The 25,257-nt window shown below is 49.2% G+C and overlaps 1 protein-coding gene across 1 annotated transcript in view; it reads left to right on the forward strand.

Moving 5' to 3' along the window:
- LOC135903153 (uncharacterized) overlaps positions 1 to 25,222 on the forward strand; it is a 101,268-nt gene extending 76,046 nt beyond the window's left edge. The window contains exons 9-12 of the mRNA XM_070539839.1: positions 901 to 933; positions 1,925 to 2,026; positions 19,804 to 19,884; positions 25,121 to 25,222. Coding sequence (XP_070395940.1) covers positions 901 to 933; positions 1,925 to 2,026; positions 19,804 to 19,884; positions 25,121 to 25,222 — 318 coding nt within the window. The remainder of the gene's footprint in view (positions 1 to 900; positions 934 to 1,924; positions 2,027 to 19,803; positions 19,885 to 25,120) is intronic.
- Positions 25,223 to 25,257: the final 35 nt, after the last annotated feature.

The raw sequence follows: 25,257 nt of genomic DNA on the forward strand, positions 1-25,257 counted from the left end.
GACGTGTCTCGTTGGGCCTACGGGCGCCGGAATCGCAGTGATCTCAGAAACTGGACGAGCTATGCGCTCATAACCAACGTTTAGGGTAAATTTAGAGGAAGCGAAAGTTTATTTCAATAGTTACTGGTAATCAACGAGAGCGAGAGTGTAGTCATGACGGGAATTGACGCGGAGGCGGGAGCCATGGCTGCCGCCATCTTGGACAATGCTATTTCTTAGCGTATGTAAACATTACGAACGTTAAACTAGCTAAATAACATACGTTATCATAGCGCACGTAAACCACAGAAACCCAATAGCGTTCGGAGCATGCGCAGTGATTACAATGCTATTTTGTTACGTACCATATGCGTCCCAGAAAGGTGCTTGCGTTTAACCTACACAAGGCGACAAACGCTGTTCTAAATCTAATATCATTTAGGCTGTGCTTTCTGCTGTGCGTTTATGGCTTGGGCTGGGAAAAATTTTTACGCTTCTTCCAGTGCACAGTCTCAAGGTACAGGTTTTATTGAGCTTTGATAAAAATACCTTGACAGCTATTTAGGGACTATTAGCGTAACTAAACGAAATTGATGTAACTGAATGAGGTCACACAAGTCCCGGCAGTCATATTTAAAGCGGAAGCGCCAAGGAATATGCTACTGCCCTGGTCGTCTCGTTAGCTGGAAGATCTTGTTCTGTACATTCTCGTAAATATGTGAAATTCTCTTGGGGAAAGCAAAGCACAAATCATGGTTCTGAATCGCGCTGGAACATTAGCGTGCCCTCCACTGCAAGACCTCCAACAGATATTTGTTGCTGTGAACCCGTTCTGCATGTACGATTTGCCGCTAGCATTTCAGTTGTGTCATATTGTTGCTTAGAGGTGTTTATGATTTGCCACGGTTGTCCTCGTTGCAGGCCGCCGATGATGACACTACGTCGGTGAACACGGTGAGTATCAGACGGATGTTCTGTTTATCTTTGTGTGGTTTATTTGAATTGAGACACACCCACACTAAAGCACATCGCATGTGAGTGCTCCAAGAGGTCTCTGTACATAGACAGCCCCATAATGCATAAACATCCACCAACGAGGAATATATGGCTTGCGGACGAGGGCCGAGAGAGCCAATTGGCTCTTCTGGACCAAGCCCAGCGAGCCGCTCGTACCAGTGGGGCCATGGAATAGGGGCCCCAACCATCGTGCCTTATTTTATTTATTTTCAGTAAAATTTTCACTCGCTCACTCGATTATTTGCATGCTCTTAGAATCCATATGGCTGGCAAGTGAAGCGAACTTAGCTCTTTTAGATCGCGTTTATCGCAACTGTGGCTCAAGACGTGTGGTCGCGCAGCCGCACGCCGCCCTTCACGCCGCCCCTCACGCCGCGAGCAGGCATACCGATGGGGAAAAGGGGGGAGGGGGGGGGGCTGGGGGGCAGCAGGCAATGCGAGGCGTGCGCCGCCCGTGCGCCGTTTCGCGCATGCGCTTGGTTTTCGCCGCTTCCCGTACATAGCACTGCGTAGAGCATGAGCCACGCGCTCGCGTGTTCCTTCCAACAGTGGACCGTCCTGTACATATAGTCTCGCTGTCGAGCGCAGAACGTAAATTCCATTCACGTTTAAAAAAAAAAACTTGAAAGCTGCCGTGGCGTCACACGTAACAGCACTTTTTAAAAATTATTATTCAGGAAAGTCGCAGATAGTTGACGAAACGTCTTTCATTTCAGACAGAATGGATAGGTAAATAAACGAAGGTACAAAAGGTTAGGTACGCACTTTTTGTCGACCGTGCTACAGAGCTATCTTGCTGTCAAGCTGTCCAGTCAACGAGTGGACCGCGAAGCGATGCGTTAATGCAACGCTGGTGCCAGTTCAGTTGCATTTCGCGATGCCTCCTATATCACGAGGGTTTAAACGGAAGCGCGATACTGCCTTTCAGTTGGACCCTCGCCGGCGGGAGTGGCTGCTTAGGGCTTCACAGACTGACTACCACTCACTCGTACGGCTCCTTCGTGAAGACCCTGATCTGTACCGTTTTGAGGTAAGTGGTGACGGCCCGTCATTGAATGTTGGCTGTGTTAGGTTCGTCCTTCATGGCGGTTTCACCGCTTCTGCCGAGTAGCGCGCGCGTGTTAGCACCGCACTGCTGTGTCTTGTGCTCAAGTAAGTTATGCTGACCGTGTGAGCATGGCAAAAACGCTACTTCTGCGACAACCACCTGGCCGTGTGGCGAGATCTTTTGGCACAGAAATGAATCAGTTACACGTCAGCAGCGGCCGTCTGCGAGGCGCCTCTGAAGTTTGCATTGGCGGGGCAAAAAATAATGTTTGTGCAATAGCACGACGGCATTTAGGCCCCGTTAGGCTGGCAAAAAAAGGTGGATGTATGTGCAGGCACACGAGCATGAAAGGACGAGCAATGTCATGTTTCGCCAGCAGGCGCTTGCTTCGTTAAAGGGCGCAAAAATACAGTTTGGCGCGCGTTCTTAGATCCCGTATTATTTAGTCCCTGCCTGTACGTGTTCGTATTCTTGCCGACGAGATTACTATGCATCTATTCAAAGCTGAAGAAAAAAAGGAAGTGGGGGGGGGGGGGGCGGTGTCGTGTGATGACAAAAGTAATTGTTGAACTGTGGCAGCCAGGGTAAGGCTTAACGCAAGAAGAAGAAAATATCGTCAAGCTTACGGGGTCTTCCCAAAATTGTTCAAGGACAAGCGAAGCTATCATGCTTGAATGATAGGAAAGGATCATGACACCGTGACGCAGTGCCCCTGGACACTAAAGGTCGGGATACATGGAGCGTTTTTCTCTACGAATTACGCACAACAGAAAACACCGCAGCGGTGGGACGCCCAACTTCCGCTGGCTGGGGATGCATGAGGCGAAAAAACGGCGGGTGCCGCCTCAGTGCGGCCAGACAAGGCAAAACTGCTTTAGTCAAGATGAAATGCAGAAATAAAGTTCATAGACCTTTGCTCTTTCCTTACAACAGCAAAATACAAAAGAAAAACCGTAAAACTTTGTCTAAAGCTCCTTCAGTTGCTGTTAATGTATCAGTTTATTTTGTACCTGTTTAGTGGCGAGATTGAGCTGGAAATAAGCGGTATATAGCCACGCTGTGCGTAATCGGAAAAAGATTGTCGCAGAGACGTGTCTCTGTCTTTATAATCGACCCTTCCACTATCCCACAATATGGAACGCTTCTGCACCGCGTAGATAAGCTTATCGTTGAATTCCACGCGAGCTGCCTTTGAAGTCCTGGCCATGTCGCTAACACAAAGTGCCAAGCTCGCGAACAGATAAGCGCGCGCGCGAAGTGCATGTGCCGGCGAGGAAGACGGAAGTGACGGAGGTGTCGGCCAGTGAATCATTATTGGCTGCCCTCGCTGACCGCTTCCGGCAGCGTCCGATGATGCGCGTCAAATATCTGGCCGGTCCTGATCGGCGGCGGCGGGCGTTTTTCTCGACGCCGGGCGTCGAGTGCGCGCCGCCGGGCGAAAATCGCAGACTTGCCGCCGTAAAAGCGCTCCATGTATCCCGGCCTTAATTTGTCGACGTGACACATTGAGCTCACGTTATGTCTCCTCCGCTGCCGCTGAGGGAGCACGCCAGTGCGATTAATACACTCCCATAACATTGCTGTCCGATATGGTTCAGGAGGTTGAATGTACGGATAGGACTCTAGGATGGTATTCGCGCAGGCGGCCCACATGTATTGAATGGGCGATGGTTATAAGCTGGCAATACGCGCTGCTGCTCGCCATTGAAAATCTAGTCACGAGATTGACTAAGAACCGTCTGGCCGCGAAGAGCGGTGTTCGCAAACAAGCGTGTTGCTGTTGGCCATAGTACGCACCAGTTGACAGCTCGGTGTCTGTACGTAAAGCACGTGCTGTATGCATACCTGCCTATTAACAATTCAGTATGGATGGACTGGGCAAGCAAATGCTCACCTTTGTTTTACGGAATTGTCATGTTTTCAAAATTGTTCGTTATATCGTCTAGTGTTTGTATAGTTACTCTTGAAGTCGTCATATCTTACATATATTGTGTATCCTTGTAGCTATATGGGGTTTTCACCACTTTAACTTTTTACACTATGAATTTCCATTTATTTTGCTTTTGTATCCATTGATGACTGTTCTTTTTTTTTATTTCTCCCTGAGTTTTGTGCTTATGGCTAGCTGGCGCTTTTTCAGGCATTTATTTGCCTTTTCGCCAGCGTCCACGGAAAACTTGTACATGATTGTCCGAAATAAACAAACATATCATAATATGTAAAAAAAAATTGATTCGCCATCCCGGCCCTGCGAAAGTAGATGAAGCTGTTGAAAACCACTACTACAACTGGTGAGTGGGTACGCAACGCTTTGTTGCTTTAGAGTAATGGTAGTGACAATCGCTTTCTGGTCGCTGTGGTACACAGGGATAGGTTCCATGACCACTTTCGTACGCAAACACGATGCGTACCGCGTGGTTGGTTGATTGGGGTCACTGTAACATGCGAAAGTCCCTGACAAACGACAGGAAGCAGTCCTTCTTGTCGGGTTTGGCAAGGTCAACATTAATGTCACCGACGATAACCACTGCTGTGTCTCGTTCGTATCTCGCCCATGCCGAGTGCTTTAGCGTGAAGTTCTGCATGTCTGTTTTGGATGTTCCAGGGTTGACGTAGACCGTGAAGATTAGCATTTAATTTCAGAATGCGTTGCCTGCCCATAGCGGTGCTGCCCCAAAAATCAGTTGCTAGGCTGGTTCTTTTATACTTTGAAAGGGTAGCGACGTCATTCCCCACGTCGCAAGCTGCCGTCGCCGTGGCAGCTTGCGCAACAGTAATCTTTACCGGGAAACGTATGCTACGTGCTTCGCATTGTTAGCAGGAGCGCCTTATCATAAATTGTATGGTTTAGATGCTTGTTTTGTGCTTGTTCTTTATTGAAACCAATGCTGTGCCGTATGTTGTATGCATGATACTAAAGAATACGTGCACTCCTCGCTTCAGTCGCTGAAGGTTACTTTTTTTTTTTTTTCCTTGAGGACGATGCCGTGAAAAATCCCGACCAACTAGGGGCTAACAGCTTAAAACGCACTGTTGCTTCGGGCCGTTAAGAATGCAGGAAATACTTGCGCAGTTTGCTGTCGATCGGATTGCTTGCGGCTAGAGGCGATGCGGTGAAAAAATGAATCGATCAGTGCTGACTGCGCACGTGTTCTGCGTCGGCCGTACCTGCTGCCCCTATCTGTTGGGCTGCAGCTGCTGACCCCTTGTTTAGGCGCTGCATCTACGCTGGCGCCCAGCAGGCTATGGTGTCGCCGATTCCTCGTCGTGCCCGTGCACGGGACTGGTTGAGCACGGGAATACGCGTGGCCGAGAGCACCTTTCGCGGCGACGTCCGCCGGGTCCCGGCGAGGGGGGTTCCGCCGGTGGGGGCGTGTGCGCATACCACCTCGGCGCGCGGAGAGGGACGACATCGGGGTGGCCCCCCGCGGTTAAAACAAACAGCGGGACGACGGGGGTTCCGCGCCCCGCTGCGGTATCCGGGATGGCCGGTGATTGCGAGTTCGTGGGACGCCTCGCGGTCGCCGCGAGGTCGAGGCATGGGAATCCTTCTGGCGCGCATAATTATCGAGCCGTTCGGTAATCAGTTTGCCTGCTCGCTGTCAACCGCGTCAGTGCTGCCGCCCGCTTTTGCACTGGCGAAGCGGTCCGCGCGCGGCGACCGGTTTCGGCCGGCCGGAGGTGCCGCGCGACAGCGGCGCGCCGGGCGCGCTCGCCGATGATTTGTACGCCGTGTTGAATGTTGTTCGAGCTGTCCGGCCGGGGCCGCTACTGTTATGGCACCACTGCCGTAGCGCGTCTCCGCCGCGCCGCGTGCTTTTCGGGCTTCGTGCGACTCGCTCGCGGACACTTGGGCGCGTCAAGTAATGTGCTCCTTCATTACCGCGATGATCTCTTGCAGGATCGCGCTCGCACGTACAGCGATTTCGAGGCTGTTCCCGTGGTCAGCTCATGGTGTATAGGGGATAACTGTGACGTTAATTTGAGTACCATTTATCTGGATGAGGGCTGCGTCATCGCTATACGTCGATACGTTACGGGAGCAATGTAAACAGAACTGGTGAAAATGTCGTTTCTATAGTGCTCTATTAATTGTGATGTTCGAAAGTAACTTTTCACCCAGTAAGCTTATATACAGGGTGTTCCAACTGACTTTAGCCAGAGTTTTAAAATATGCGAATGGCATGTAGCTGGACAGAACCAAGCTAATGTTTTTTGCCGTCGCTTGGAGACAATCGGGCATTTTTTTTTCATCCCACCTAATTATGTAATTACTCTTAATGAATCAACTTCTCAAATGTTTTAATTAGATGAAAAGTGTCAATGAGAAAATTGTAGAGGTAGATGAAAAACTCCTTAAACAGCTTTCTGTTGCGCAATACGTGCTACATAAAAGTGTTTTTCCGAGCGTAAAGCAGCCCGCGACTGCACGCAAAATTGCTGCGCGACTGGCCGCTCGAGGCACTTTACGTGTATTCGCGGGTTTAAGTATAACGATAATGAATGGCTGATAAAGCAAGATAAGAGTAATACTGAAGGATCGAATCGCCTGTTGTGTCAACAAACTTAATTGCGTGGCTCACTCTTATGGATATTGCTGATTGGCACCGCGATTTATCATTAAATAGTCGCAGACTGAGCCATAATGACCTAACGGCCTGCTAGTTTGCATGTGGTATCTGTGGCTACATGACAGCGTAGCGCGGGCGGCGCGAGGGCCTGGTTAACGCAATGATTAAATTTCATTTCGCGCTTCGTCAGTGATCAGAGCAGCTCTCCGCCTACCTGCGTTATCAACGGGATCGGCCTTGAATGGTGCATGATAGAAAGGAATAGGATAGAGCGAAAGCAATTTTTACAATTTACGGGTTTAGGTCAATACAGCCATTTCACAATCATATAGATATCCACAATCATATAGATATCTTTCGCAGAGTGCTACAAGGACTAAAGTAGTTGATTTGCGGAACGGCCTATACTGAATGTTGTTGCCTATTACGTTTTGCGTTGTTGCCTATTACGCACATTTCAGTTGCGTTGGTTGTTAGTGTTAAGTTGGTCATACAACGTGTTTTTAAATTTTTTTTTAATTCGAAGGGATATTTATCGTATAAGGCATAAAGCGGAATTCGACCTGTTTAGGTGGGTTACTTGTACACGCGGACATGTTGGACACATCGCAATGTCTAGGTAGCTGATTAATAAATTAATTATTCCCTTTAGGGCACATGTTAGAATATAGAAATTGACATGAAGTGTTAGTGAAGTTGTATGCTTAGCAGAATTCGTAAGGCTATAGCAGCACTTCTTTATATATCCACCCGCCAGAATCTGCTAAAATAATGCATTGGCGATCCAGTTAAGATATTCCCAAGCAGCTAGAGGGACCTATGTGAAATGGTTAGTGGAACGCCGCTGTATATTGCAGCACATCTTAAGGACGTATATCTCGAGAGTGGTGGTAGATTTAGTATCTCCCGTCTTAAATGTCGCAGTTGCGACATGTGCCCTTAAGGGAGTAATTAATCGTGGTAATTAGCTGCATTAAAATTTTTGGTGTACGCAATGTCCGCCTATTCCATAAACCCCTTGAAAAGGCTGATCAGCGCTGTCGCTGGCGATTCTTTAAAAAAATCTGACCGAAAAAATTAAATGATGGTATACACGCACTACCTTCAATGTTTTTTCAAAATTTTATTTGAAACGCTACGCCACTTACGCAAATGCGGCTTACAAAGAAGCTTTTTTATGCTCCTTCGCGAACGGACTGTGCAGGGTAAGTTACCGTGAGGGCGTGTACAGTTAACTAAATTTAATCAATTATCCTCACATTTAGCGTCTATAGGGTCTGCATTTATATGGGAAATTTGAAAACAATTGTTCATCCTGTAGGGCCAGCTCGTTTCGATTGTTCTACAATGCTCTAGCATGTTTCGAGATATTCATCCCGGGATAGTTCTGTTAATTTCGCAGTCTCACCTCTTAGGTGGGAATCGTCCCTTTTTCGCTCTCAGCGGAGTTGTGAAAACGCGGCTGTCCCCCATAGTGGTGGAACCGCGCCGTGGTGTCGGTGCCGAGCGCGCTCGCCTTTCGTCGTCACAGTAGCGGGGCGGACGCCGTCGGGGCTCGCCCGCAAGCGCCTGGCTGAGGCTCTGCGGGGTGACCACACCGGCCCGGCCGCGGGATGCCTGGCGGGTCCAATGGCCTCCGCCTGGTTCATTTGCCGCGCCAGCTTCGAAGGCAGAAGAAGTGCGATTCGGCGTGGCTTCCCCGCCGAGCTGCCGCCGATAAATTCAGCCAGCCTTTTAGTGCACGCCAGCCACGCTGCGCATTTTTGCATGCCGGGGAAACCCGAGCGCTGTGCGCGGCGCACCGGTGAGCTCGCCGGAGGGGCCGGCGCATTCGTCACCGTCCGAGTTCACGCGACCATGCATTACGCCTGCGAGTAGCTTGGTGGCTGTGCAACACGAAAGGCCGTATTTCGCGCGCAGCGTCTCCTGTCCGTATTCGCGTTTAGCTGTATTGAGTTTTGGGCCGAGCTGTCCGGCGAACCGAAAAGAAAGCTTGTCTTTGAGCTACGGAATAGGAAAAGAAAAGGTAGCGTCGCTTGGCGCCCATGTAATAATATGCGTACGCATCGCCGAATGTAAATAAAAGTCCGACACGGTGCAGCCGTAACGCGCGTACATCCATCTCTAGCCTTGCGGCCCAGGATCGAGCTTGCTGTTGTTCATTGGAAGATGCTCTGCAGTGGAGCGTTTTAGGGATTCGTTCACGCCGCACTCCTTAATATCTTGTACCATTTCAAGGTGTACTCTTTTTTGACGCAGCAGTAATTGTATTCTTGTGGCGACTTTCTTGAGGCTATAAATCTAGTCATCCCTAGGTCTGTGATTTGCGATGGTGATGGAGTTGATCGCTCGAACGTTCATTTTTATAAAGTGCTTCTTTGATCGCTTGTGCAAACCAAGTCGGCTCATTTTCTAAATGCGCAATATTGATAGCTTTAATCCAGTGATGGCGTACTCTTTACTGTAAGTTTTCACTGTGCTTGGTGCTCTTAGGCGGAGGAGCGAGGTCACTGCCTTGTCAGTGACGGTGAACAAATTTCCGAAACGGAGGTGAAGCTATGTTTTGTAATCGTTCTAGGTGTCGTCCTTGAACGGCGAGTGTAGGTGAAATAAAGAAAGCCGAAGAATAAAAGTAATTTCACTATGGTGGGTCTTTCTATCTTCTGTGCGAGGCTCCCCCCCCCCCTTTTTTTTTTGTGGGCCTTAGAGATATAACGTCGTATTAGCCCTGTGCGGCGCACCTGGTGGTCGTTTTGCATGATTTATTTGAACGCCTACGTCATCGTCTGTTGAGTTTCCTAATAATTTGTGTCCTAGTGCGCTGCCTTGTGTAGGAGCAATGAACACAATTGTAGCTGTTTAATTGATATTAACGCGTGTGCATTTCGGAACGTACAGACTGTAGTGGTCATTCTGGGTCCACTCCAAAGCAAGCCTGTAGACATGGAGTTCTGGCAAATAGTGGAGACATAATTGCAGAAATCGCAATATCGGATGAAAAAGTCGGCGTCTAATACACAACGCAAATCGATTTTGCCTTCCGGGGCATTTAAGCCCTTTCTTTCTCTTTTTTTCTCTCTTTCTTTATGTATTGGCTTCTCGGCGACCGCATGCTGCAGAGGCGGTATGCAAAAATTAACGTGCACTTAACTTTGAATGCATGCAAAAAGCATTTAAAAAGTAAAAATGACGGGCTGTCATTATTAAATCCAGGGCGCTTCATGACGGTGTCTCTCACATCCCCTGTGTTAATTTGGTACGCCAAAACCCCAACCAGTCGTACGTATCAGGTCTGTTAAATCAATTCTGCGGAAGCCCGCAAGGTGCAGGAAGGTACACGACAGGGAAAATTGTCATCCGCTCGATTGTAGCACAAATTTACAAACTAAACCCACACGGGTTTTTCAAAAATAAAGCTTCGCAGATGAAGAAAAATTCATATTGGTCGGGGAATCGAACACGGGACCGGCGCCTTTCCGGGTTACTCAATATATCGCGGATGACGCGGTGCTTAAGGCCATGCGGGAGACTCCAAGCGAACGCGTGTTGCATGTGGGGCTGCACCTGCGCCCTGCCTAGAAAATCTGAGCGAGGATTCAGAGTATACACAGTGTGCGATTTCGTATTCCACAACGCGGTTGTTCGCTTCTGCGCAAATTGCGCAAGTTCATTAGTGTCTGATTCCGTTTTAATGTAGTGTTTGTGACTGGTTTTATCCCACCCTCCAGAGTGCATTCCCAAGTGATTGCGTGAGCGTCTTTGTGGTGGGTCACTACTACACGACATGGCTGGTAACAAAACGAATTTCTGTCGCGGTAACGCTGACCGGTTGTCAGGCAATGGTCGATAAATTGAGCCGCTTGAGCAGAGTAGTCTAAGAAAAAGCGTGGAGAGCTAGACAAAGTAAGCTAATGGGGACGTCCATGCACTCAGTTTAAAATGCCTCATCCGTGTTGACGGGTGCCGTTGTCACAGAAATGTGTCCACTTAATTTCTCGTTGTCACGTGCTGTTATAAGTCGTTTGCGCATTGAAAATCACCAAGCAGGGTGGCGGGTTGTGACAATAGAGTGGAACGGGACCCTTCGACGAAAAGTTAGAATGCAGGTAAAGGCAAAGTACAAGGGAGGGGGCACGGACTCGGACGTTCAAGGATGCAGTGAACGAGTGTGCATCTACGCGCAGCGGTTTCCAGCTTGCTTAGTTGTAAATTTAGCGAGCGGAACCGAACACGGCCTAAAAAAGATTCTATAGTATGTTGCGCGTCCTTTCGACTTGGTGGCACTATTTTAGTGGAAGTGACCGAGTTGTTCATTATGGTCAGGCACATAAGAAAAAACGAAGCAGTTAAATGTTTTTGTGACGGCATGCCTGATCACTTTAGGCCGTCACGTGACGGCTCTAGAGAGGCCGCCTTTAGCATTCGTCTCTCTACTTCGTGGCGGCGATTGTTCGCGTCTGAGAAATTCCAAATTGTCGCGCCACCTGCGCAGGAAAAAGAAATAAAGTACAGATTCCACTGCTGAGTGCAGCTTTGAAACAACTTTAAACACGCGCGGGGAAGATGGGGCGTCAGCTGGGCGGTGCGAAGACACGAGAACGTCGGGAGGTGGTGGCGCCGAGGAGGTCACGCCGCCGGACTCCGTATGTAGAGCTCCGAGCTTGGCATTCGGAGTGCCCGGTGGGCACCCCGACGCCGAGGGCGGCTGCACATGATGCTTCTTTCCGCGCAGTGTGGCGGGCGCGGTTTCCTTGTGCAGGCTGTTTTCATTTGCATACGCCTTGGACGCGCATGGAAATGACCGCATTACCCTTGCTGTCTTGGCATGTCCATGGCGGGAGCTCCCTGTTCGCGTGCTTTCATATTGCCCTTGTCGATGGCCTGCCGTTCTGTGGTTTGCCTTCGCGCCCGAGTCCGGTGCGTGAGGGGCACGAGTTTTAATACCGCGTCGTTGTCCGTTGCCCGTGGACCTTCGAGCTGCGGCTGTGAGACAGCTGCGCGTGGCGCCCTTCCCGCCTGCGGTGCAATGTTTGTCGCGTTGGGCGCAGAAGGAACGCAGGCAAGGGTTCCCCGACCGGCCCCCGACGCACGCTGGCCGAGGGTGACATCCCTCGAGCGTGAGGCGTGTTCGCTGTTTTCTTTGTTTTTGCCAGCTTTGCGAGCTGACAGTGTCACCTACCACTGCGCGGAGGAGTAGAAAGGATGCGTGCTTGACGCCTCAGATTGTGCGGAGGTTACTGTGCTTGATGGTGGAGGTGCGCTTTCCCTTAACGCTGTCGTCCGCAAAGTATAACAGGCTTGCCAAGAGGCGGCCGGTAGATTTTGCATGAGGAGCGAAGATTGTCTTCAAATGCTCAGCGCGGATGCGAGAACTCAGTGACACAAGGATGATAAGTTACTGGATATTAGGGTTGTGCCATATTTAAAGCGATCAGTGCATCGTCCAATCTCACCGTACCGTTATACAAGCGTTCTGTTACCCCGTCATATTGTATTGATTGGCCGTAAACGTGCATGGCCTACTGTTAATTCTCTGTTTCTTCTTTTTTCATGCGTTCGTCAATGAGCCGACTTTTTGGATACGCATTGTATACATGTCATGTATATTTAGGCATGTTTAGCTATCAGTTTCACAGGAACTGCTACAGGCAGCAGTAACTTTGGTATCATTTCATTCATCGTTTTCTTCCTAATTTATTGAACTGCAATTTTTATTCTTGCATACAAGTATTCATTTTATAATTTTACCGAGAGCCTCAACATTTTGCATTGTTTTGGGTATAAACGCCCTTCTAGAAAAAAAAAAACATGGGTCGATCTCCGTGATTCTAGTTCAGTAGCTATATATATATATATATATATATATATATATATATATATATATATATATATATATATATAATGTTGCCGAGGACAAAATTAGCCTTCTTTTTATGTCCTTGAGATAATGGCACCTGTAAAAAATGTTTTGAGATAGCTTTTAAGGTGCAAAAGCATCGTTACTTCAGTTTTGCTCTCGAAATTTTGCGCACTGCAGCATTGATGCAGTAGCCACCAGCCATTTCCAGATTCATTAGTTCTCTTCTTAGCCTGTTATCTCGCCTGCCTAGCGTCCCTTGTCATCTGCTGTGGTTCTCTATCAGCAAAGCAGATTCCAGGGCAGTCAACCTCACTCAGCCACTGAACAACGTATAGCGCCCAGATGATACTTGAAATGCCTTCAAAACACGAATTTCGGGCAACGCTGACACGTTTGAAAGTTACAACTGCGTCTTATGTGGCCATGCTCAGCCTCTGCAGTCCAACAATAACATTTTTGGGTGCCCGCTTTCCCAGAATAGGGTGACTCGGTACGCGCGCCCCCCGCTTTCGCGCATCGAGGCGCGCCCTATCCCCGACAACATTGGTTGAACAACTCGTTGGGGGTTCTGAGTTCGTCCGCAAAAGCATTTTTTGATGCGGTCTGGTTGAGCCAGCTGCTGGTATGTATATAGGCTTAATGGCCTCACGAACAGCACCTGCCAAATGCAGCTTGTGCTGGCAGAGCTCGTTATGCAACTGAGATTTGTTGAAGGTACACCGAGTGTGGGAGTCTTCTTGCTTGCACGGCGTGGATCTATTGGCTCGAAACCCACGCTTAATTGGCAAGCAGCTTTTTGTGGTCTTGGCGTTTTATGAAAGATAACATTCACGCCACAAAGTGAGTAGAGATAGAGAAACGCGACGAACAGCCACGCGCACACTACAACAAACTCTTAAATTGTTTGCTAGAACCTACCGCGAACATTTCATTGTTTCCAGAGGACTCGTACATAATCAGATAAGCTTATAGAAATGTAGTTTTGTTTTTAGAATTCTTTTTTTTTTCAGTAGTAACTTGAATGTCTAGAAGCTTTTTAAAAAAAGGGGGGGGGGCAGCTGCCCACTTGGTTCAGAAAATGAGCGTGTAGAAAAATGCTACATGCTAATACAGCGCACAGAAACTTTTAAGGCATTCAATAACGTTGGGAAATAAACACCGAAGCCAAACAGCAGCAAAACAAGAAATCGCATTTATATTAAAATCATTTTTTCCTTACCCTGTGCCCGTGGGTTGGACGAAATGTCTGTTTCTTTAGTGCTTTGCCACGCGTTGACGCAGAGCACCAGGTCGCGGGTCCTGTTCCCGGCCGTCTTCGGACGGGTTCGAAATGCAAGAACGCTAGTGTACTCAAATTCAGGCGCACGTTAAATAACCCCTGGTGGTCGAAATTATTGCGGAGCCCGCTACCATATACGGAGTCCCCCGTAACCCACTGCGCAGTTTCGGGACGCTTAGCCCCCACAAGTGTAACTTTTGCAGTGCTTTGCAAGTGGGAATCCGAATAAGTTCCCTATACCCGTTGTGTCATTCATGCATGGCCCTGTGCACCGCCTTTTTGAAATTGGGTCGTCGCCCTTTTCCTACCCCGACGACTGTAAATATTCCTCTTAGATCGCGGGGCTTTTGGAAAACAGCGTCTGCCCAAGGTGACGTCTGGCCAACCCACTTTATTAATGTTAAGTTATTTAAGGAACTCGGTAACGCTGCAAGTGATTACAGAGATCTGTGAACCGATGGATTATTTTTAACGAGAAGGCGCCCGCTAATTGATTGACGCGGAACGTGCACTGGACTTTGCCGCGCTTTTCTTGCTGATCACGCTGGGTGCGTGTCGTGTGCGTGCTGCCGAACGTTTCTGCTTGGCTCCCGCCTTCTCGGGCTCATCGCGCACAGTGCCAGTCGCGGTAGTGGGTGCTCTTCCGGGTCGCGGAGTGTTTTGCGTTGCCTCATTCATCACGTGCGTGTCTTTCTCCGCGGGGCGCACGAGCCATCCGCCGCCTTAACTCTCCTCGGTGCTGGCTGCTACATGCAGCGCCGCTCTATAGCGCCCCTGGCCATTAAAAGCGGGAACTCCCGAGTGCCCAACAAAAGCGAGTGGAGCAGGTGGAGACGGCCTGGCGCTCTTTTATTTTTCAAGCGGGGCGGCCGGCTTCAGTGTAAATAAGGCTGCTAACAACCGAGGAAGGACTTAATTGTTGAGCCGGCAGGGCAGCGTGATGGATGAGCGGGCGCTGGCGGAGGAGTCTCCCTCTCGTTCCTCCGGGACCGTGGGTGCGGGGGCGGTGGCCCTCCCGCTGCTGTGCTTGACCGAGACTCGATCCACGTGGCGGAGCGCGCGAGCTGTCAAATGTGTCCGCGCGGCCGGGAAGGCGGGGATTCGCGGGCGCGTCTCTGTTGGGCAGCCGCGGCACGTGCTGACTTTAAACCTCCTTTGGCGAGCACGCCGCTTGCGCTCACTCGGATGGCCGGGAGCGTGCGAGTGGCTATTTTGATAGAGGAGCCGCAGTGTGTTCGGGTGCCCTCCTCGGCTGGCTTCCTTTGTTTCGGACGGCCCTTTCGCGTCTCTCGCAGTCGTGCGGCGCCGTCTCCTCTTCGCGGGCGCCTGTCCGAGTCTGTACGGCCGCACGGCTCGTTGCCCGCGTCTCGTTCCACTTTTGCCGCCGAATTTCCTCCACGAGTCGTTCGGGCTACTGCAGCGCCGATGGCCGTTGTTCTTACCTGCCCTTTGTTTTGCTCACCGCGTGACGCAGGCGCGACGTGCCGCCGATGGCCGACCGGTCTTGTTCGTCGGGGATCGGTTTTCGCGTGTCCGCTGGCCGCGCGTCGTGACGCCGGCGTCACTTTCCTGGAGGGGGCAGCCTGCGCTTTGTTGTGCGCGTCGCCTCGCCGTTTCGGGCCCCGGCCGCCGTCGGGGGACGCGCGCTGCCGCAGCAGCGGTTCACGGGCGCGCGCCGCCGGCTGCGAGCGCCCTGACGTCGCCCATATTGTGTGACACTTTTGGCAGCTGTCTCCGGCGTGACTAGCCTCCGTGCGCCTGACCGCTCGCGCGCGCGCGCCTAGCTCTCTTCCTTGACCAGCTGTGCGCGCGGCCCCTTCGCGGCTCTGTTTTTTCGCGGCAGGTCCTTTTGCTGGTTCTTGTCCGCAACGCTGTACTGGCTCCACTAGGCCCGAGCTCAACGGGAGAAGAAAAATTGTGCTAAGTAGGATAGTAGAAGTGCACTGACGTTGCTTGGCGCCGTTTGTTCGAAAATCAAATATCGTAGCTGGCCAGCTCAATCGACGCGCGAGCTGCGCTTTTCAGCGTGACGTGACCGCTTACTCGGCTCAGAGGGTTCGCGTATTTTCCAGTTGTTTGTTCGCAAAACTTCGCCGCGATGGCGAGTGCAAGCTGTTTTCTTTTTGTGCCAAGTTAAAGGGATAGCTTCCCCTCGGGACAATTGACATTGACGAGAGTTTAACCGGGTCGTCTCTTGTACTCTATCTCTGCACGCGTCTTCATAATTTTCCCAGTCCGCCGCCCCCCCCCCCCCCCTTTTTTTTTAAGCCGCTGTCTTAAGCTTGTATTACAACAGGGTATATAAAATCGTTCTTGTCCTGTCTCGAAGCGTGTCGCGCCTTTGCAGATACGTGCACGCCGTCACCGCACATTTCCAGATCTCTCCGCTTTGACACGCTGTGTTGACGATTTCATTTTACACCTCGTGAACGGTGACTGGCTCACTAACAGTGGCCGCTTTCTCCAACTTATAATTGACAGGGATGCTGACGTGAGGCTTATAGCAAGGCATGCCCTGACGTTTGCGTTGCTTTAGCGTAAGCTTTTCGACGAGCGCAGGGTCTGTTTGACTGCAAGGATTCACCTGACAAAGTGTGGGGGGGCATCTTTATGCGTTCGAACAACGAACAAAAGAAAAAGAAAATTGGGCGTGGGTGGCGTAACGACCAGAAGATAAAGCCTTCGCGAGGCTATTAATCAAACTGGCACTCGATATCAAGTAGCCTGGTGCCCTCGAGTGGCGGGAGGGGGCGAAGGCCAATGAATCCCCGAAGCAGGCGCGGACCACTCGTCGGCGGGGGCCGTTTCTGCCACGGTGCAGCGCGCGGGTCTAATGCGCGCGCGGAGCGGTGTGGGGAGCTGTCCTCTTCCCCAAGGGAGAGTGTTGCATCGTTGAGCGGCGCGTTGGCCGCTGACGTTGTGACTGTACCATGTTTCGAGCTGTTTATATAGCGTGCACGAGTTCTTCGTGACAGCCCAGAGCTGTATGGACCATTGATTCGCGTTCTAAGGGTGAATTGTTCACTGTGTTGGGTTAGCATATGGAGGCAGAGCTAAGGAAACTGCGTACTGTGCTGAGTACGAGTTGAGTACTGTTAACTCTTTCGCTTCTTTTTTTTTCTCTTTTTTTTGTTATTGAATGGGTGGTAAAGGCAAACTCAAAGGCTGGTATGGTAGGTTACTCTTACGAAGTTGCTTTTTAGACGAAAATAAATTTGCTTATTGGGAGGTGAAACTTCGGCTAAACGGCCAACTTCACATGTTCAAATGCGGCGAAACAGTGACAGCGATACAAAATAAGTGCTATCAAAATCCGCGGTATTTTCGCATAATCGGCGCCGCCATCTGCAGGAAAAATTAATGAAAGTTGTTTTGTTCAATTTTACTTCCGAATGCGTAGTAATATCCCCGCCCCCTCTCCCTTTATTTTTCCACAATCAACTACGTATATCGTCGGCCAGTCGCTAGTGTTATTCCGTATAGTGCCTTCGATTATAATTTCTTCCTTAAACTTCAGCAGGCAGTTAATTCAAACAGCCTGTGCGTGCGCTATATGTATGTGTGCGCACGTATTGCTGATTGCTACGGGGAAAAAATTACTCGTGCATGAAATGGTCATTTTAACTTTGACATAGCACAATGCACTTCAGCCCTAAGGAATCAATATACAGGTACGCAGTGTGGTCTAGCAGTCGTCACTACAGTTGGTGGGCAGGTTTGTTGAGCATTCATTGTACTCTAGCGTAAAGCTGACGCGAGAACATTAACAAATAAAAATATAGCTGTTCTGTAGCGTCTGTGGTGCGCGTTTTTATCTATTTGTGTCCATGTCTGTCTTGCATTGCATCCCAAAGCAGTTGGTAGCCTCTCAAAGCGGAGCTTTCTTTGCTTCTGCGGGACACTATTAGATACCCCCCCCCCCCCTCAGAGTTTTAACTTGTCCGGTATTCGGGCAAACGCAGGCTCGACCAGGCAAAAACAGCTAATATTGCTGTAACCAAGTATATTTAGTTTGCTGCGGCTGTAAATTTTCGGCAGCAACACGATTACGCCACTGCAGAAAATTTACGCCAGCAGCGAAGTAGAATGTACTTGGTTGCTGCAATATTAGCTGTTTTTGCCTGTTCAGTAAGTATAAGTGGCTGGTCATGATCCCTTTTGACTCAGGACAGGCGTTTGTAGACGCCACAGGAGATGTTGAAAGCACGAAAGGAAAGAAAGTAAGGAGAGAAAGAACATAAAACAGTTTCGTCACAGTCAATCTGTGAGACCGTCTGGTTGGTGCGGTTCGCTGTACTCCAGGCTCCCTTCGCCTCGGATTTCACCAAAGCCACGGCGATCCAGTTCAGCATTGCCGGTTCAAGTCAGTGCGTTGAGCTGTGCGCCACTAGGTGGCTGCGCCATACAGGCTGCTCACGCTTACGCCTCCGACCCTCCGCCCGCGTTTACCCGAATACTGGACAATCTAAAACTCTGTTGAAGTACTAGCTCGATGACGAAGGCACTCCTCATTATAATTCTGTCACTAGTTCTCACCCACTCGTAATAAAGAGATCATTGTATTGCATAATAAGACGAAAGAAAATGCTACTTGTTCAGTTCAATTTGATATTTAGAAAAAAAAAAAGAACGAATTGACGTTACCCTTGACAACGATGCTGGTGTCGAAAGGTTTCGTTTTCTCCTATTCAGCGCCGCCTGCGCTGTCCCGTTTCAGTAGTTTAGTTATCGCGCGATGCTGCACTCGTTTTGCTGGCTCGCGAAACTCGCACAAGCTGCAATTAGCAGATGATTCCACGTCCACGTGATATCGCGAGATTCGCGAACCGTCCACGCCACTTGACCAAGAGCAGCTGCAGCGGCGAATCCAACGCTCTGTCTTGGCTCGGTTCCTCCATTGCCTCGCGTTTGCGTTTTATCTAAAAAACCGTAGCGCCGTCTGTCGGGCGCCGTTTTACTCACTTACGGCAGTAAAGGGCGGTGTTGCCATATGCAACGTCACCACTCCCCGCTCGGGTTACGCGATTTGAATTGCACTAAAGGTAAGCGCGCCCTTCAGACACAATTTTCTCGTAAACTAACTTTTTTCTTGCCACGAAACAAGCGCTACGAGGTTTATGGAATGACATTTTAACAGTTCACGTCAACTTAGTAATCGCCTTTAGTGTTCCTTTAAGGTCTATGTGACACTACGGAAGCGGTCGCATGTCAATACTTCTGTGCCCATCGTGGTAGCTTTGCGGCTATGGCATTGCTCGAGGTCGCGGGTTAGATTCCCACCGCGGCAGCCTACAGGTGTGTAATGCAATAATGCTAGTACACTTAGATTAAGGCGCACGGTAAAGAACACCAGGGCGTCACATTTTATCCGCAGTGCGCCACTACGGCATAATCCTATTGTGGTTTTGGCACGTGCAGCCCCATAATTCACTTTGAAGTTTAACGCTTCTGCCACGATGCGATGTGCCAAGTGAGGCAATGACTGCTCAGACCTCTGAGATTATGGACAATGGCGCACAACTATACCTCAAGCAAACACGTGTCCCCGTGTGTTCGGTGGACTACGCAGACAAACAGCAGTGATGCACGCAAGGTAGCGTTTAACGTCAACTCACCACTCTCGTATTGGACTAAACGCTGAAGAAATTACACATCCGCTGTCAGCATTACCGCTAATTATCATCAGTCAATACAAACAGCACAGAAAGCTTCGCCTACGTCGATTCCCACAGTGCGTGGGATCCGCAAATCTTTTTTTATGTTCACTGTCTGCGTCAAAGCAGTGCAGCACACACAAGCACAGTGCGTTTTCTTTCTCTATTTTTCTTTTACTTTTTTTTAATGTCTTGAAAAGCGCGTTGCTGCTACTTACATATTCTCGATATAGTGTTCGCTGAACCTTGAAGTGAGGCTCAGTGGAAAGTGCCGTGCACAGATATGCACATTCGTTGCTCGACCGTTGCATGGCGTGGTGACGTCTGTAAGTCACTGTTTAATTTTTCTTTTGTTACTTTTTCCATGTGCCGTTCCGTCTACGCTGTTTCAAAAGGACTTCACGTCGGTAAGTTCAGCGCGTTTGTGTTTAAACGCGTGTATACAACACTTCATATCCTTCAGTTCGAAAGGACGAGTGAGGACATTTGTCAGATAACAACGAGGGTATTTTGATGTCTGAGCATAGAGTATGTTCTGGGTATAGGTTATGCTTATTTCATGATGTGTAACATATGAAAGAAAGCAAAATAAAGAAATGAATAATTGCCCAAGGCAGATAGCACAAGTTTACTCCTTGAGCTGGATTACTCAAAGGCGGGCATTGCTTGCCTGAGAAATCGAACAGCATAACTGAATAATTAACATTTCACCACCTTAACTAATTACTTTAGAGCACATTTTGCAATTTTCTAATTGCAATGGAACCGGTGAGTTCTCAAGACATATCAACTTAGAAGGAATTCTGAGGCTGGCACTAGTTTCGAAATACGTGTTCCCAAATCAAACGCCGTAATGCATTGATGTCGCGGTTAAATTTGTCGTGTGCTGATTGAGATGGATTTTTGTATAATTAACTAGAAGAACAGATCGTTTTTGGCGCGCATTTGGCAGCGCTTGTTGCTAAACTGATTACGAAATTTGTCCGAAGAGTGCCTTGAGGATTGGCTTACATTGTAGTATGTGCCCTGTAAAGCTATTGTGTAAAAGGTTAATTAGTAGAATTGTGTTAATTCTCGTGAATATTCATAGTTAAAACATGTGAAGCTTCATATGACCTTTGCACCGGAAATTATACGTGTCATACCACATCGCTACGGTATCGCAGCCGAACCATCACAAAATCACCATCAGAAACTCTGCGTACGTTGACGCATGCTGTGATAATCGCACCGCACTGACCGCTCTGGACACGGTGCAGTAATATGGCAGGTTATTGCGTAAAGAACAAACCATTATAAACGACATGGGTGTCGGTCTTTGCTGCCAGTAAAGATTGAAATAGTAGGAAACAGTACCTGATGAACATCAAGAAGACCTAGAAAGTAAGTAAAGAAAAACGAGCTTGATCCCAAATTCACAGTAGTTATTGTGGCTTCGTTGAAATGAGTTGCGTGAATATGAGACTTGTATTCAAAACGCTTGCATTTATCACCTACAAGTGGTAATCGCTTTTCAGACATCTATGAACACAGATTTCCCTTAACTTTTCTTGTACCATCAATCAATGCTACTAGAGCTTTTTAGCACGCGATGATCTTGTGCCAGTTCTCCACATGTGTGGTCTCTCATAATTGTGTTTAACAATTCCTTTCGATTTTTTTCTTCTCACCCCTCTATTCCCGTTCACAACGCGTCTGCTGTTGGATCGCCGCGTGAAGGGCGTGAGTATACCTGCCTTTTATTGCGATAGCATATATAGAGACACTCCAGGCGAATTCTTGCCCTAAGCCTGATGTTTCATGTAATACCCTGCGCACCGTATGCTGTGAGTACGAGGGAAAGCGTGCTAGGGTGAGCCGAGAAGGATATATGGTAAGGGGCCTCGATGCGCGCGCGTATCGAGGGAGCGATGCGCGTCATCTCCTCTAGCCCAGTCGTTACTGCACTGTTACTGTACTTCGGTACTTCAGTAGCGTATACAGTAACTCTAGCGCTGGCTGCGCGCGATCTATATATCTTGGAGGTAATCTGCGGCGGGTGCAAAGCTTGGACGTGCGCTGTCTTCCCCGCGCGTCCAGTGTTGAAGGTCGCGTAGTCGCAAGTTTCGGAGACATGTTGAAGCGAGAGACAGCACGAAGTGATCACTCCCCTCTGCATGCGCTGGTCACGCCAGCGTTGTGCCAACGATTATTCGCGGTCATCTAATTAGTAATCGAATACTTGCTGCAGTTTATACTGCTTACCAGACTACGAACTTCGTGTAGTTGTTGAATACTTTGCTATCGCTATCAGTGCTTCGCCTTTGGGGTGAAGCTACCACTTTGTTTCTGCTATTAAAACGAAAAAGAAAAAAGCTCTTGCATTCGCATTAATCGCCGGAGTGGCATTGGTAAACACTTCATGAAAGTGAAGTTTCAGTGGCGTCGATGCTTGATATTCAAGAGCGCATAGAAGAAAGCACTGAAAAAACGATCATTTGCAATTCGCATTGCGTTGTGTGCCCACTGGTTACCCGCATGCCTATTTGCGACGTAGTATGGCCCCGGTGTCGCCGTTAGGTTTCGTCAACGGGCATTGTCGCTTTCCGGGCAGTGTCAAACACAGTGTCCGTGGAACCTTGTTAAATATCTTGCACTTCGGACTGGAGGAATGTTACGCGGAATGACCTTTTCCCCATTAGCATGAAGGAAGCGAGTAGGTTGAAATTATCGAGGCGTGACGAATAACTGTTACTACACGCTATACTTAAGTGCAGTATCTCGTACAAGAAATTCTGACCGCATTTTCATGAAAGCGCTTCTCCGATTATGCATTTGCGTAGTGTATATATTTGACAAGAGTGTCAAAGAAAAGTGGAACAAGGGGGTGTGCTGTGGGGCACGAGTTGCTTCGTGAGCGACTGTGGTGCAGTGACAATAACTACGCGAATGATGATGTCTATACTATGCAGTGGGGCCTGGATCTAGGCTTGGAGTGTATAGAGATGACGTCATGGCGATAACCCACTGACCGACCTTAAAGGGGAACTCCGGCGAATTTTTTTTACCTTGTCAAGGTAATGGCGTTTTTAGGTTCCAGAAACCACCTGTCGCGCGTCTGATAGCAGAATTGCCCCGCAAATTCGAAAATAGTTTTAAACAAGCAAAAAAGAAGCTTAAGAATGAAATTAAAACCTGACCGGGCAGCCGAGCGAAGCTCCGCGTGGCGTTACGAGTTGTATACCAGCGGGGAAGGCGCGCAAGGCATGCCGGTCCTGTCAGCGCGGAGAACGAAAGCGGTGAAGATGAGACGCTCAGCTGATTCGTGACCGCGCCGGACTTTCGGATGACGGTGTCAGCTGCACCAGATCTTCGGATCTGTCAAACAGTAACAGCTACGATTCTGATGAATTCAATAGCCACGGATCGCTGTTCGCATTCGACCCGCCACCATGAGAGCCAGCGCCCATGCGCCTCATCTAGCGTTGCAACATGAAGACCAAGGATATCTCTAAGCACCGATTTTATACGTGCTGCTAGCCATTTTACGTGCTTTACCCCTTCTCGTGGAAGTGCTTCGCATACTCGCTGTAAGATGTGGAGCACGGCTTTCCACATTTGTATCCCGCAGGAACGCCGCTGACAGTCCAAAGCACGAATTGGTGCATATACATCGGCAGGTACAGCGACCGCTCGTCGTTCGCTTGAGATATAATGCTAGCCACTCATCCGTGACATCAATTAATGTTAGAACATGGAAAAACACGCAGATTTTGTGCATGTAAACACATTTGCATCACTCAAGCCTCGTTTACATGAATGCGACAGTGGCGCATCGCATTTCCAAGCGCATTTGGGAAAAACGATGCGACGCCGTTTACATGTAGCGCCTTAACTCTCGCGAGAACGTAGCGCCACATGGTGTCGTATAAGGGAAGTGCAACCGACTTCCGGTGTAATTGGTTTCCGGTAGTAGGCCGAGTGCACGTTGGTGGTTGAGTGTCGAGAAATAGAGAGCTTTAGTTTAGCGTACGCAACTTCTAGCGTACGCTATAGTGTAGCGGACGCAAAGCCGCGCACGTGTTTTGCAGCTTTAGTTGGCCAGCGAGATCTTCGGATCTCAGAGGCCGTATGCCGTCGTTGCGGCTATTTTCCGACTCTAGCGATAGGTAGCGTTGACATCTCGAATATTTCTTTCGTTAGGCTTCGACTTGTTCGAAAACGAGAAGCGATCTCGAAAACACCGCAAGGGTATCCATAATACTGTCGTCGAAGCGGCCTGAGACTAAGCGAAAGCCGTTTGCACAATCATTTGCTGCGAACGAAGTGCATTTTACAAAAGCAACGCCAAATTCAATTCGAAGCGGGCAGCCGGGACCGCCGCCATGTTGATGGCTAATTCCGTCCCATCATTCCTAAAGCGACGATCCTGCGTTTACATGCTCCGCGAGAGTCGACTCGCGCCCGTAAATCTACCCTCGCCTGGTGCATTAATGCGATGCGCCTTCCTAGCGCATTACGGCTGTTTACATGAATGTGATGCGCTAGAAATGCGATGCGATGCGACACTGTCGCATTCATGTAAACGCGGCTTCAGTCGCGCTGATATGTGCGACCACGTACTTTCGAAAACAGAGCGCGAGACCCTAATACGGGAGCGTTGTTATGCTGCCTACTTATAGTTCTTTGTATTCTCTTCATGCACACAATTAGTGTGTTCTGTAACGTAGACACATATTAGAACATTGCGCGCATAGTCGTTCATTTAGAGAACGCACAATTTTCTCGCTGAATTGCCGATACCGGTATTGGCACCGTTGGCAGCTGAACGAGGCGGTTGTTTACGCTTGCGTGTCGAAGGGGCCTCCGCTTGCTGCCCATTTAGGATACGAGGCAAACAGTGCACATCAGAAGTTAAATAATGAGTCAGCATAAGAATATGTAAAAATACACCGATGTACGTAGTCACATTTAATTTAGGAGAGTGCCGGCGAGTGCAACTAGCCGTCTTCGGAATGGCAACACACCGATATTGATAGCGCGTCGTGTCGTCGCTTCTAGCTTTTGGTATGTGCACTGTACGAAATGAGGAATGGTTGATTTCAAATCTGTAGGGTCAAACTTTAACTACGGAAGCAGTTTTCTTCATCTTAATGGCATAATTTGCTTCAGGTTAGTCGCTCAGGTCTGCCAGCAGTCGACGCACGAACTCGACAACTGTAATAGGCTTCAGGCTAGGCTGAACGCGGTCGACATCGGCGCAAACTGTGTGTGCGCGAGGCGAGGGCTGAAGTTCGTGCAGCCGACAATGCAACACTACTCGCCTCCCATCTCATGCCCGTCAACACAGAACGTAACTTTTCGCAACGGTTACTTCTCACGCTATACAACACTAGCTCACTATCACTATAGCACGCTCCTCGGCCCTGTCGTCTACCATTCATTCCCAGCCTGCTCTGCGTATACCCCCTTTTACGTCATAACGCAATATGGCCAGCAGCTGAGGAGCAGGCAAGGCAGGTGTTCCGAGGGGATGAACGAAATTAATTGGTAAAAACTGCGCAACTCTCAAGACTGATGTTTCCATGACACGACGGATGCCTGTGTAAGAACGCACTCAGCAAATTTCATTCAGATATGTTGATCTCGAAAAATCCCCCAAGTTTCCCTGTTAGGCTGCTTGTGGTGAAATGGTTCAAACATGAATTCTCGGTGTGCTGCGTCGATTTTCAGTTGTCGCTTCTGTGCAGTGGGGTCGTGCGGGGACCCTGGGACCTGTACGGTCCCACGGTCCCAGGGTCCCCGGACCTATACGGCCCGAACCCCTTGGTCTAATAAAGTTGTTTTTTTTTTCTCTCTCTCTCTCTCCG

Source organism: Dermacentor albipictus, chromosome 1 (assembly GCF_038994185.2).
Source record: "Dermacentor albipictus isolate Rhodes 1998 colony chromosome 1, USDA_Dalb.pri_finalv2, whole genome shotgun sequence".
Classification (NCBI taxonomy): Eukaryota; Metazoa; Arthropoda; class Arachnida; order Ixodida; family Ixodidae; genus Dermacentor; species Dermacentor albipictus.